The following is a 14173-nucleotide window of genomic DNA, read 5'->3' as shown; positions in this document are numbered from 1 at the left end:
CGGAAGGTCCGGGACCATCCGGTTTCGGACATTCGCCAGATTTTCACCGAGGTTTTGCTTCCTTTCGGTTCAAGGGAGATCGCGGACCTGCCGGAATACCTGGACAAAAAGGGATCAAATTGTACGCCGAGGGGCCCAAGGAACTCAAGGTTCGTTCATCCCTTCATCCATCCGTTTATTCCCCAATTCATCCATTCATTTGCATTTATTCATTTGTTTATTCATCCTTTTATTTATCCATTTGTTAATTTACCCATTCGTTAACTCATCCAGCCACACGTTCGTTTATTCATCTGTTCATTATTCATGTAGCCATCCATCCATTCATTCATCCACCCATCTATCCATCCATCCATCCATCTGTTCGCTCCTCCATTTATTTAAGCATTCGTCCTTCATTCATCCATCCATCCAGTGTTCAGTCATGCAGTCATCGATCCATCCATCCATCCATCCATCTGCACATTAATTCCTGTCATTCATCCATCCATCCATTCAAGAATTCGTTCATCCTTGAATCTATCCGCTCATCCGTTCGTTGGTTCATCTGTCCATTGATGTTCCCGTTTTAGGGCGAATCGGGCGACGCTGGAGTAAAAGGTTGTGCTGGACGTTCTGTAAGTCGTCTTTCGTTCTTTCCTTCCCATTTTTCTTCTCGCTTCTCGTTTGTTGCCGAACGAGCCGTCGCCTGTTTGGATCTTCAGGGGCCGGCGGGAAGATCGGGAAGCAAAGGCGAGCGAGGCCGGCGGGGGGAGCCTGGCTCACCGGTAACCGCCTTTTTTTCCCGCGTCCTTCCGCTACACGCTATCATCACACTTCCTTCCGCCGCATGCTCTCGTCGCACGTCCTTCTGTCACATGTTCTTCCACCACACGCTATCGTCATACGTCTTTCCGCCACACGCTATCGTCGCCATCGTCGTATTGATCCACGTGGCGCCTGACTTGTGATTTGCAGGGAAAGGCAGGAAAGGACGGCGCCGTGGGAGAAATGGGCCAACCGGTGAGGAGCGTGACGTGTCGCTTTCCGTGAGTCGCCGTTTGGCAAATTTCGCGTTTGCTTTCGTTTGCAGGGGACGCCGGGGCCCCGTGGCTTCGTGGGCCCCCCGGGCATCAACGGGGCACAGGTAAGTACAAAATCTTGTCTTTTTTCCACAAAACATTGGATTTCTTCAACCAAGTTCTTTTAACATTTTACAATCGTAGTCGCAGAGTATAGACCCCATAGTGTCACTTTTTCAACAATCTTTTTTTCACCCAACAAAAAAGATTCCTACAAAAAGTCACATTCTAGGTCTGTGATTTTACAGTTTTTGTTGTTGTTGTTTTTTTTAAAGAAAAACACGACTTTGTGTTTGTTGAGTTGTGTTGTTAGTGACAAAGAAAAAACACTCCTGACCGTTTGTGTGTTTTGTGTGGAGGGCGAGAAAGGCGACTTTGGTCCCGATGGTCTTCCAGGCGAGGTGAGGAAATGCTCACGTGTCCGATTATTGGGAAAAGAAGGGGCGTGGTCTGGGAAAGGGGCGGGACTACGTCTCCTGCTCCGATTTTTGTCACCAGATATTTTGGAAGCACGCGTTCGCGAAAGGCCGGACCGGGACTCCCGGGCCCGCCGGACCTCCAGGAGTCCCCGGAGAGCCAGGTACCTTCACGCTTTGACCGGTGATGCTTGGACCGGCTCAGGTGGTGTGCCTAATCTTCTCCTTCTCCTCCTTCTGTGATTCCTTCAGGACTGGTGGGCTTTCCCGGACTGCAGGGCGAGCAAGGTATACCGCAGCGAGCTCTAGGAAGAGGCTTGATGGGTAGTGGTCCTCAGGATACTCGATGCTGATCTTCTTCTCTTCAGGGGAGGGTCCTACGGGTCCGCCGGGCCCTCAGGGGCCACCGGGTTTCGCAGGACCTAAAGGAGAGCGAGGGGAGACCGGGCCCGTCGTCATCGGGCCTCCGGGACCGACCGGCGTCTCGGGAGGTCCCGGACCCGAGGGAGAACCGGGAGAACCCGGATTACCAGGTGATGGAGGGAAATGAGCTTCAGATACGCCGCCGCTCGAGTGAAGCCAAAAGTAAAGTAGCAATCGAGGCCGTGTGATGCCCTCGTATGTGGGCAAGGAGAGCCGGGACGAACGGACAAACATCCATCCGGCCATCCGTTTTCCGTACCGCTTATCCTCACTCGGGTTGCGGCTATGCTGTAGCCTATCCCAGCTAAGTGCGGGTGAGAGAATTGCTTGCCAGCCAATCCCATTGCACGTAGAAACAAACAACGGTTCGCATTCACATTCACATTCGCACCTACGGGCAATTTAGTCTTCAGTCAACTTACCACGCATGTTTTTGGGGAGGACCCGGAAAAAAGCCACGCGAGCACGGGCAGAACATGCAAACTCCACACAGGCGAGGCCGGGTTTTAACTGGCCAACCAGAGTCCAGCCGCTGAAATCCCTCACTCGGCCGCGCCCCTTAAAGGCACACATCCGACACACCGATACTAAACTACGTCCAGCAATTACAGTTTGGAAAAGCAACTGACGATTTAACTGCTGGATCACTGCTAGATTATCACTTCGAAATGGAAGATGTGGTTTGTGAACGGGTTCTAGAGTTATCAAGAAAACGTTGAACATCTTTGTGCTCTGACCTCGAACTCGTTGACTGCAGCCATCTTCGAGCATTGTGCGGATCTTTCAAGACCCACGCAATATTTAGCTCTGCGACAATAGAAGCGGGAAAAAAAACAACCCACCGAAAAGAAGACTTGACTCTCTTCGCTCACCACAACAAAAGTTTGTTTCTATTTTTTTCTGTTCTTCAGTAATCAGCGGCAGAACATGGCTCGGTTCCACCAAAAACCGCTTTCTGACCAAAACGACTTCTTTGTGACAGGAAGCGTCTCACGCAGTCGATGACTTTGACACTCCTCGTTTTTGCTTTTTCTGGCGCCTCAAACTATTAACAAAAAAAAAAGACCTGAGATGGCCAAATAATGATTTCTTGACAGGTATACAACTAAGTAAGCGGCGCATGGCTGGAGTTGAATGTGGGTGACTTTTTTCCATGCCGTTCGCCAGCCGGGCCATCAACATTTCTCACGCTCCCAATTGACGAGACGAGCGGAGATTCGGCGCCTAATCTTCATCTTCAAGTCCAAAGCGATGCAATGCCGCCATGTACGGGCGCCTCTTCCTCATTACGGCAGTTTGACAGACAAGCTGTGCGAAACCCTCTTCCACGCGGACCCGTTGAAAAACGCACTTGACGGATGTATTCGGATTTCAGTTGCCCAATAGAAACGTCCGCAGCAGTCAATGAGTTAATCTTCTCTTTTATTTGCTTTTATTCTGTTGTTATACAGATCATTTAGTGCTTTTTGTATTGATTAAAATACCTAACAACACAATTTGTGGTGTTATTTTGGAGGCTGCAGTGGATTCAGGGCGTTACAGTTCATTTCAATGAGGAAAAGGATTTTGATATGCGAGTGAATTGAGGTACTTCGATCCCAATATGTCGACAAATCGTCTCGTTCAAACGTTTGCTTCGGATGCTAGCTAGCCTAGCGTCTTTGAAAGAATTTGTGCTGAGATGCTAATACGCTATCATGCTCCATCAGACTTCGTGCGAGGCGGCGTTGGACCTCCGGGCACGAAAGGTGGGAAAGGCGTGACCGGACCTGCCGGGACCCGAGGACGGGAAGGCCCGGAAGGTGAGCGCACGTGACAAGAAAACATAACCGAAACCCAGACGGCCATTTTTTTGTGGCGTCTCGACGGGATTCCGTTTGACACTGACTGAGAAGTATCTGCAACATTTGCACAATCGACATTGTCCCAGTTGATCGCACTACTCGCCACTTTAAACCGCATACACTCCTAGAAATTTCGGCGCCCTTTGCACAATGCTCATTGCGCCGGACTATTGCGAAATTAGCCATTCGAACTGCTCTGAGTGCTAGAGGACTCTGCATTTTTTTGCACAATTGTCCAAAAAAATAAATACAAATTTGTACCGGCATTACCCAACCCTTTACTGCTCAGTGACTTTTTTTTTTTGTCAATGTCTTTCTGCCCCCAAAGTTTTTCTCTGTGTCACTTGACCGTCTGTTGTCGTACTCGAGCGGCTCCGACGACCGGAGACAAATTCCTCGTGTGTTTTTGGGACATACTTGGCAAATGAAGCTGATTCTGATTTCTGATTGTCAGGCGAGAAGGGCGACATGTGTTTGCGCTGTCCCGATGGCGGGGGTCCGCCCGGACCTCCGGGGGAACCGGGTGCGGACGGGCCCAAAGGTAAAAAAAAAAAAAAAAAAAAAACATCTTCATCATCATCATCATCATCATCATCATCATCACATAATACAGTGCTACCTTGACTTATGACTTTAAAATTCTTCTGGGACCAAGCTCGCAACTCCGTTTATATATATCATTTATGAGCTCTTTTCATATCATTGAATTATGGTTAAGACAAATTGGCAATTTGTGTTGCCGCCTTGGTTTTCTATGGGTAGATGTCTCCCATGCTGAAACAGCCACGCTTAAAGTCCTATTTTCAAAAAGTTCTGGATGATTTCAAATTTCTGGCATTGATAGTAAAGGCAGTCCTTATTTACAGAGCAAATGTTTATCAGTTTATTTTTGAAAGGGGACAATGCAATTTCATAAAGCACATGAAGTACACATGGTTAAAAAAGCCAGAATTAGCCAGAAGGCTAGTTAGGCTAGTTTTCATCTGTAGTCCCCTGGCCATGATGTAAAAAAGCAGTAGAATACATCTACAAGACAATATAATACAGGATACATAATCAAACTATACTATTAAGAGAGAATAAAACCACAAATTCCTTGATCATCACAAAAAAACAACATAACATACTTGTCTTTTAGTGTTGGCAGCTATAGGTGTCAACTAGCCACATTTTCATTTTTTTTTTGTGAAGGCCTCGTATGTTGTAAGCAGTTTAACCTCCTTCCACTCACCAGCGCTCCTCACTGACCAGGCTGACTTGGCGAAAGTGCTCCTGCGCCGAGGAATGAGAAGGTCACCTCTGACCGAGCCTCGAGTGACACGCTCAGCTCAGAGCCGTTTCTTTGGCCGATGAACTCAGCCAGAGGAGCTGGGGCCAAATCATGCAGTACTTTAGAAATCACATTTAAATCTGCAAATATGTGAAGACTGCCCCATTTTAAAAGACTCTATTTTTTTTTTATTGCACAGTGATGATAGTGCCTTGTTTTTTTCATCCATCACTTTAATTGCTTGTTTGTACAAAACTTCCAATGTTTTTTTTGCATTCTGACCAGCCTGGGACCAACTGGTTATGCAATAGTTAAAGTGACTAAGAATCATTGAATGCAAGTACATTTTGGCGGCTTCAGTTGACATTTCATTTCGAAATGCACGGAAATTTGCGAGGTTTAAGTGGATATTTTTACACAATTTGTCAATATGGGCTTTAAAGGAAAGCTGTGAATCTATTATTAACCCAAGATATTTGTATTGTCTGACAATTTGCATTTTTTCTCCATTAACAAGCATGTCGGGGTCAGGTGATACTCTATTTGTTTAAGTGAAATACATGCCTACGGTTTTAGAAACGTTTAGCTGTAGACGGCACTCCTGCAACCAAGTTGTGACACAGGACATTGTATTAGTGAGTCTAGCAGCAACAATATCTTTGGAGCGACCATGAACAAAGAAAATCGTGTCGTCTGCATACATTACGCACTCAGCTTCGGAGCAAACAGTGGGAAAATCGTTGATATAAAGACTAAATAAAAGGGGCCCTAATATTGATCCCTGAGGGACTCCAGAGGTTAGCCTAAGAGACTCTGATCTGTAGTTGTTAACTGATACAGATTGTGTTCGGTCATGCAGATATGATTCAATCCAGCTCACAGCTTTGAGAGAGAAGTTCAATTTTGAGAGCTTGGTAAGAAGAACAGAGCGATTGACTGTATCGAAAGCCTTCCTGAGGTCCAAGAACACCGCCCCTACAACTCCACCCTTGTCGAGAGAAGATTTTATTTTCTCAATGAAGAGGCCTGTAGCCATTTCAGTGGAGTGCTTGGATCTGAAACCAAACTGCATGGCGTGGAGAGAGGGGGAGCTGCTGTTGAAATCATGGACAATCTGCTCTGACACCCATTTTTCTGCAACTTTGGAAATGCCCGGAAGAATGCTTATAGGTCGGTCGTTATTCAGAGAAATCGAGTCACCGGATTTAAAGACGGGGGTAACAATAGCAGATTTCCAGGCCTTTGGAAAGCGACCAGATGAAATTGAAAGATGAACGATTGAGGCAATAGGAGTAGCAAGAGTTGAACCGAGATCTTTGAGCACGTTCGTGTCCATTCCAAAAGCATCCTTTGCCGTAGATGGTTTGAGTGAATGAATTAAATCGCTAACTTTGGTCTCAGTAATATTTGTAATAGTAAAGAACTGCGTTGCAGACAATTGCAGGGTATTCCTTCCTTTGTTGTACTGCAAACTTGGAGATTTCTGACACAGATTCAATGAAGTAGTTGTTAAAAGCATCAGCCGTCGCTTGAGGTTCCGTCGGGATGTTTCCATTGAATTGAATTTGCATTAGTTTTGTTTTGTTATTTTGTCTATCACCCAATAGTTTTGGAAGATAATTCCAGGTTATTTTTGAATTTCCCTTCGCACTATTCAGAGCAGTCATGAAAAAGTCAGCTTTGGATTTTCTTATTTCTTTCACTACCCTTTCACTTCTCAGTGAAATAAAGTGGTGGACAACTTCAAGGAATGATCGCGTTCAAATGGTGGCGGCCCACGGAAATACACTTCTTTTTATAACAGTAAAAATTAAAGTGCATAATGGTAAAGACATATACAGCTTGATCAAAATAGTTTGAAACTCTGCGGAAATAAGTGCATGAATGATCCAAAAATACTCATTCAAGCCGTTCCTAATAACAGTAAAAAGATGCAAAATCTGCGACACTTTCACAAATTCATACATATTCGTTCATATCTTAGAAATAACAGTATTTATTTTGGTGTCTGTTGAAGTGTGAATGTAAAATGGCTGCCTCATCACAGATCCCTCTGGTGTATTGCAGCAACATCCTGAGGCATTAACGATGAACGCTAAAGACAACAACAACAAAAAAGAGGTCTTTGGACGCTAAGATGAATTGATTTTAGTTTTCATGGAAAAGAGGAGACAAAATCCGATAAAGCATAGCAAATGTATTCATATAGCGCACAATGTGCTTTACATGGTTCAAAGCATAGAAAAAGAAAAAAGAAAAAAAAGAGCTTATAAACATTTAAAACAAAGAGAAAAAAATCCAATTAAAACAGCGTACAGTGCAAGAAATCTCATTTCAAAGTGGAAAGGACCTTTTTTTTCTAACCTGGACTGGACTTCAAAACAGACTTCAAAACTTGCGGTGCTTACGTACATGCAAAAATGTCCGGCGCGTCGTCACAAAGCATGTCGGAAATCATCAAACTTCATTTGGCAAAAGACATTTTGACATTCAGAGTTGGAAACAATTTCCATGGAAACTTTTAATTCATAATATTGGAAAATGATCTTCCATATCGGTCAAATTGATTGCTTTTCAAAAGGAAATTCAGTGGGCCATATTGTTACCGTTATTGATCAAATGATATGAAAATTAGCCTAATAGTCACTGACGGTGGAGTCTTCCATTGTCCTGACTTGGGTGTAGGCAGCGTGAGTTCAGTGACGGTGCAAAGGTGATCGGTTTTCTGCCCTGCGACTGACTGGCGATCAGGATGCAAAAAAAATCAATACATAAATAACAGCAGCTTTATTGAGTAATCAACAGGGAGCTGTTAAGTACAAACAAAAATCAATACAACGTTAGAAAAGACAATTCGAAGTCAAAATCGCAACGAGGACGGTAAAAACATGGACCAAAAGTTCTCACTCAGGAAACCTGTCATGAACGGAACAAAGGACAGGACCCAAATCGCACGGCTCCAATTCAAATGGACAGTTTCCAAACGAGAGGTTTAATAAACGGGCAGAGGTCGGTACGCAGGCAGGCGATCCGAAAAGGCAACAGTATCCAAAAAACACGAGGCAAAAAGGCCAGGTCAATTATCAGAACAGGGTCTCGGCTTACCGTGAGTCGGTGACGTGGAAACAAGGACTGCTGCGACCTGACGACAAGCTACAACGACCTGGCGACCGGAAAGAAGGAGACACGCGGTTAAATGGAAGGGGTAATTAGGGTACACGAGGCACGGGGGGGAGAAGATGCGCTCAGGAGCAGGTGCGTACGAGACACGGGGAAGACAACAACCGGAACACACGCACCCATGACAAAAACTGCAAGCAAACTCACGAAGCGCAAGAAACAAAATCCCAGACTCTCGGGAAGACGCACGGACCTCCGACAACGGCCCGTTCGGGACGTGACGGCGGACGAGACCGTCTGACCGAGGACGAGGTAGGGACGATCGCCGTGACGAGACACCGGGACAGGAAGTCAAGCTTCTGAAACGAGAGGAAACAATGACTACAAAATAAAAGCAGGCCCGAGCACACGAAAGACACAATTTAATTTCAACAAAGAGACACGAGAGACAGTCGTGGGCGGAGTCCCCCAATCGGCCAAAGTCAGCTCGCTTAGCGCCGGCCGACCCGCGACGCTGATCAGGAGCGAGCGCTCGAGAAAATGGACGGATGGCTATATGTCATTATATTTCAGCATTATATTCCAACAAATCCGTTTCCCCCCGTTCAAATGAATCAAAATGGCATTCATTCCTTCCAGCCAACGTTATTGTTGCGTGCTTGAAGTAAATATAAGAAATATAGGTAATCGCGCTGTACTGTATAAAAAAAGAGAATATAAAAAAGTAAGCGGCACGGTGGACGACTGGTTAGAGCGTCAGCCTCACAGTTCTGAGGACCCGGGTTCGATCCCCGGCCCCGCCTGTGTGGAGTTTGCGTGTTCTCCCCGTGCCTGCGTGGCTTTTCTCCGGGCACTCCGGTTTCCTCCCGCATCCCAAAAACATGCATAAATTGGAGACTCTAAATTGCCCGTAGGTGTGACTGTGAGTGCGAATGGTTGTTTGTTTGTATGTGCCCTGCGATTGGCTGGCAACCAGTTCAGGGTGTACCCCGACTCCTGCCCGATGACAGCCGGGATATGCGCCGGCACGCCCGCGACCCTCGTGAGGAGAAGCGGCTCAGAAAATGGATGGATGGATGGATGGATGGATAAAAAAGTAAATAAAGTGTCATTACTGTACCATACTGTAGTTTTTGTGTGCTGGATGTGTGCCTTTAAGGGGCATGATCTAGTAAGTGACATCAGGATCTGGATTCAGTTAGTCATGTGTTGTGGCCTACAGCAGCTCATTGCGAGTGTTCTCATTTTGGATTTGTGCGTTTGACGGTTTGTCCCGTTCAAACAAATTGGCGACTTTGGCACTACTTGCCCACACGCCAGGGCATTACAGTACCTCCAAAATTTTGGCTGGCAACACACAGCAAAAAAAAACAAAAAAACAGTCAACCAAGGGGCAGCCCATAACTGGAAAATCTGGCCCTTGTAAGTCAAGGTAGCACTGTAAAGACAATTGAGCACATTGAAGACGTTCGGCTGTGTTCTTTGCTGCTCCAGGTGCACTTGGTGTTCCAGGGGGCAAAGGCGAAAGAGGTCTGAACGGTATCGCTGGAACACCAGGCCCACCGGTGAGTTCAGTTCAGCCAATCCTCATCCTGGATCTGAACTGGATCCTCTTGAATTTGTTGAGCCCTCAGAAACCCACATTCACATCCCCGGACTGCGATACAGCCAGCAAAAGATTTTTGTGTCCGCCTGGCTCTGCAGGGCCTCTTTGGTGTCCCAGGACAGCCAGGACGTCCTGGTTTAACAGGTGACCCTGGCATCATGAGGAGATTTGGGCAGAAAGGGGAAGTTGGGGACCCAGGAGACTTCGGCGCTCCGGGGCTTGACGGTACAGATGGACTTCCTGGCGTTCCAGGACCCAAAGGCAGTCTGGGACTGAAGGGAAACCCTGTGAGTATCCGATTGGAAGAAAACCATTGGACTGTAAGTCCTGGGATGCCTCAGATGGCTCCGAGTGTACTTCTTCTTTTCCTTTGGGCTTAGGGGTCGCAATAGCGCGTCATCCTTTCCCATGTCAGCCTATCTCCTGCATCCTCCTCTCCAACACCAACGGCCCTCCTGTCTTCCCTCACGACATCCATCAACCTTCTCTTTGGTCTTCCTCTCGCACTCTTGCCTGGCAGCTCCATCCTCATCATCCTTCTACCAATATACTGACTCTCTCTCCTCTGGATGTGTCCAAACCATCGAAATCTGCTCTCTCTAACTTTGTCTTCAAAAGATTGAACCTCAGCTGTCCCTCTGATGAGCTCATTTCTAATTTTATCCAACCTGGTCACTCTGAGAGCGAACCTCAACCGTAATATCTCCATTTCTGCCACCTCCAGCTCTGCTTCCTGTTGTCTCTTCAGTGCCACTGTCTCTAATCTGTCCATCATGGCCGGCCTCACCACTGTCTTCTAAACCTTGCCCTTCATCCTAGCAGAGACTCTTCTGTCACATAACACACCTGACAACTTCCTCCACCCGTTCCAACCTGCTCGGACCCGTTTCTTCACTTCCTGACCACACTCACCATTGCTCTGGACGGTTGACCCCAAGTATTTCAAGTCCTCCACCCTCGATATCTCTTTTCCTGTAGCCTCACTCTTCCCCCACCACCCGTTTCATTCATGCACGTGTATTCTGTCTTACTTCAGCTAATCTTCATTCCTTTTCTTTCCAGTGCATTCCTCCATCTTTGTAACTGTTCCTCCACCTGATCCCTGCTTTCACTCTAATGTCATCTGCAAACATCATGGTCCACTGGGATTCTAGTCTAACCTCATCTGAAAAAACCTTAAATTCATCTGTCACACCTACGGCACACCTCACCACTGTTCTGCTGCCCTCGTACATGTCCTGTATTATTCTCACATACTTCTCTGCCACTCCAGACTTCCGCATGCAGTACCACAGTTCCTCTCTGGGTACTCTGTCATAGGCTTTCTCTAGATCTACAAAGACACCATGTAGCTCCTTCTGACCTTCTCTGTACTTTTCCATCAACATCCTCAAGGCAAATAACGCATCTGTGGTACTCTTTGTAGGCATGAAACCATACTGTTGCTCGCAAATACTCACTTGTGTCCGGAGTCTAGCCTCCACTACTCTTTCCCACAACTTCATTGTGTGGCTCATCCACTTTATTCCTCTATAGTTCCCACAACTCTGCACATCACCCTTGTTCTTAAAAATGGGCACTAGTACACTTTTCCTCCATTCCTCAGGCATCTTCTCACGCGCTACAATTCTGCCAAGTGTGATTTTGATTTTATTTGACTATGAAAGTCATAACAAGTCCAGAGTTTGGCACGAAGCCCTGCCGCTTAATAGCCAAAATAAGTAATTGACGCCTCCACCAAAAGATTTATAATTGGCTACAGATGCCACAAGATGGCAGCAAAGCACTGTTTGTCTAAATGAAGCTCCTCGACTCACTTCAACACAGTATCATGGCACCGAGATGCCACAAGATGGCGCATGAGCACAAAAACAGAAAATAATGGAGGATTGTTTAAAAAACAAAATCTGGGAATAGTTGAGGCGGCACGGTGTACGACTGGTTAGCACATCTGCCTCACAGTTCTGAGGACCCGGGTTCAAATCCCGGCCCGGCCTGTGTGGAGTTTGCATGTTCTCCCCCTGCCTGCGTGGGTTTTCTCCGGGCACTCCGTTTTTTTTCCCACATCCCAAAAAACAGGCAGGGTAAGTTAATTGGCGACTCTAAAATCGACCGTGGTTTTGAATGTGAGTGCAAATGGTTGTTTGTTTGTATGTGCCCTGCGATAGGCTGGCGACCCCGCCTCTCACCCGAAGATAGCTGGGTTAGGCTCCAGCACGCCCGTGACCCTAGTGAGGATAAGTGGTCTGTAAATCAGAATCAGAATCATCTTTATTTTGCCAAGTATGTCCAAAAAACACATAAGGAATTTATCTCCGGTAGTTGGAGCCGCTCGAGTACGACAACAGACAGTCAATTGACAGAGAACACTTTGAGACATGAAGACATTGAGAAGAAGACTTTATGTGCTCAAAGGACGGATTCAAACTGAGTGTGTTCAGCATCCTACATTGGCCGATTACATGGACCACCGCATATCATCGTTTGTCTGCAGGGACCTCAAGGACCCAAAGGTGACAGGGGTCCTGTTGGAATGACCGGTTTCAGAGGGCCAACGGGACAAATGGGGCCACCGGGGCCTCCACGCATCGGTGCTCCTGGACCGCCAGGACCACCGGGGAATGTGGGTGTATGGGGCCAGCCAGGTGATGCTGGTAAACCAGGTAAGACTGGCCAGGTGTGGTTGGAATACCAGAGGCTGAATCTTAAATTCCAAATTGTGTGTTTCAGGAGAAAAAGGTTCTCCTGGTAAATTCATAACCAGTCCGGGAGATTCAGGTCAGAAAGGAGTGAAGGGTTCGTCTGGGAATCCTGGATCAGAAGGTGAGGCTGGGATTTGATTTGGTCACGTCAAAATGGACCAGACTACTTCATTCAACCTGAGTGTCAAAGTTTCCACTTATGTCTTCTTGTTGTTCTTCTGCTGAACTCAGGGGTGATGGGTCCTCCTGGAAATCTGGGATCGGTCGGTCTGAAGGGAGAAAAGGGACAAAAAGGATTTACTGTCCAGGGTCCTCCGGGCTTTCCAGGAGTCAAAGGTCGGCTTTTAGAAGGCGCTGATTCCTGATTGGACTGAAGCGTAACCTCCTGGATTTCTGTCTCAGGATTCAAGGGCCTGTCAGGAGATCCAGGCGTGCCAAGTTATGGGAGTAAGGGGCGCTCAGGACCGTCAGGACCCCCGGGAAGACCTGGATCCAAGGTGATGTGAAGTCACTCAGTGTAAGAACTCCCACAGCTGATCACTCAACTGTGGATATTCCCGTAACAGGGCAATGCTGGCTTTGGTTCTCCGGGCCAGCAGGGCCAATCGGGGCCCAGAGGAGAGGAAGGCTCTGTAGGAGCACCGGGGTCTCAAGGGCCCCAAGGAGCTGTTGGACTTCCAGGATCTGTAGGACAAGATGGAGCACCAGGTCCCAAAGGTAGATTGAAGATGTGATGAGCTGCTTCCTTTTCCAAATCCTTCCAGCTTTATTCTCACTCCTAACATCTCGCTTGCTCTTAATGAGCAGATCCTTCATTAGTGCCCATAGCGCGTTCTGTTTACATACTAAGGTTTGCATTTCGTGAAGGCATGAAATAACATACACGCACACATATACATGGAAGCACAGGGCTATATCGCAGTTCATTGTTTGCGCCCTGGCTATGACGCAGATTTTCATTTTATCTGTGCGTTGGTCTGGAACGTATCCCTGTGTGATCATTGGGGGTTCACTGTAAGCTAGAATTTACACCGATCTGATCGGCCTGATCGGTATCGGCAGATAATTAGCATTTTATGCTGATCGGCTTTATTATTATTATTTTATTTTGTATTTGTTAAGTGCAACTCGAAACTCGACTATGCAAAGCAAAAGCCATTTATCAACAACACACAGAAACGCCGCCGGCTTCTCTGGGCCCGAGCTCATCTAAGATGGACTGACGCAAAGTGGAAAAGTGTTCTGTGGTCCGACGAGTCCGCATTTCTAATTGTTTTTGGAAATTGGGGATGTCGTGTCCTCCGGGCCAAAGAGGAGATGAACCAGCCGGACTGTTATGGACGCAAAGTTCAAAAGCCAGCATCTGTGATGGTATGGGGCTGTGTTTGTGCCAATGGCATGGGTAACTTACACATGTGTGAAGGCACCATTAATGCTGAAAGGTACATACAGGTTTTGGAGAAACATATGCTGCCATCCAAGCAACGTAATTTTCATGGATGCCCCTGCTTATTTCAGCAAGACAATGCCAAACCACATTGTGCACGCGTTACAACAGCGTGGCTTCGTAGTAAGAGTGTGGGTACTAGACTGGCCTGCCTGCAGTCCAGATCTGTCTCCCATTGAAAATGTGTGGCACATTATGATGCGTAAAATACGACAACGGAGACCCCGGTCTGTTAAACAGCTGAAGCTGTACATCAAGCAAGAATGGGAAAGAATTCCACCTAC

The 14173-nt window shown here is 46.8% G+C and overlaps 1 protein-coding gene and 1 long non-coding RNA gene across 2 annotated transcripts in view; one reads left to right on the top strand and one right to left on the bottom strand.

Moving 5' to 3' along the window:
• Positions 1–14173, top strand: part of LOC133405383 (collagen alpha-5(IV) chain-like) — a 42739-nt gene that overhangs the window by 13515 nt on the left and 15051 nt on the right. The window contains 18 exon segments of the mRNA XM_061682264.1: positions 75–149; positions 573–617; positions 705–767; positions 958–1002; positions 1073–1179; positions 1216–1462; positions 1560–1641; positions 1730–1765; positions 1846–2010; positions 3610–3702; positions 4199–4285; positions 9629–9699; positions 9839–10027; positions 12235–12403; positions 12471–12563; positions 12674–12778; positions 12845–12939; positions 13009–13159. Coding sequence (XP_061538248.1) covers positions 75–149; positions 573–617; positions 705–767; positions 958–1002; positions 1073–1179; positions 1216–1462; positions 1560–1641; positions 1730–1765; positions 1846–2010; positions 3610–3702; positions 4199–4285; positions 9629–9699; positions 9839–10027; positions 12235–12403; positions 12471–12563; positions 12674–12778; positions 12845–12939; positions 13009–13159 — 1918 coding nt within the window.
• LOC133405605 (uncharacterized) lies at positions 7026–8432 on the bottom strand. The gene is made up of 3 exons (XR_009768963.1): positions 8342–8432; positions 8120–8177; positions 7026–7754 (listed from the first exon to the last, which is right to left on the bottom strand). It is a non-coding gene; the product is annotated as an uncharacterized LOC133405605 (long non-coding RNA).

Source organism: Phycodurus eques, chromosome 7 (assembly GCF_024500275.1).
Source record: "Phycodurus eques isolate BA_2022a chromosome 7, UOR_Pequ_1.1, whole genome shotgun sequence".
Lineage (NCBI taxonomy): Eukaryota > Metazoa > Chordata > Actinopteri > Syngnathiformes > Syngnathidae > Phycodurus > Phycodurus eques.
Note: the sequence above shows the minus strand (reverse complement) of the source record. Positions and strands in the feature narration are given on the sequence as shown.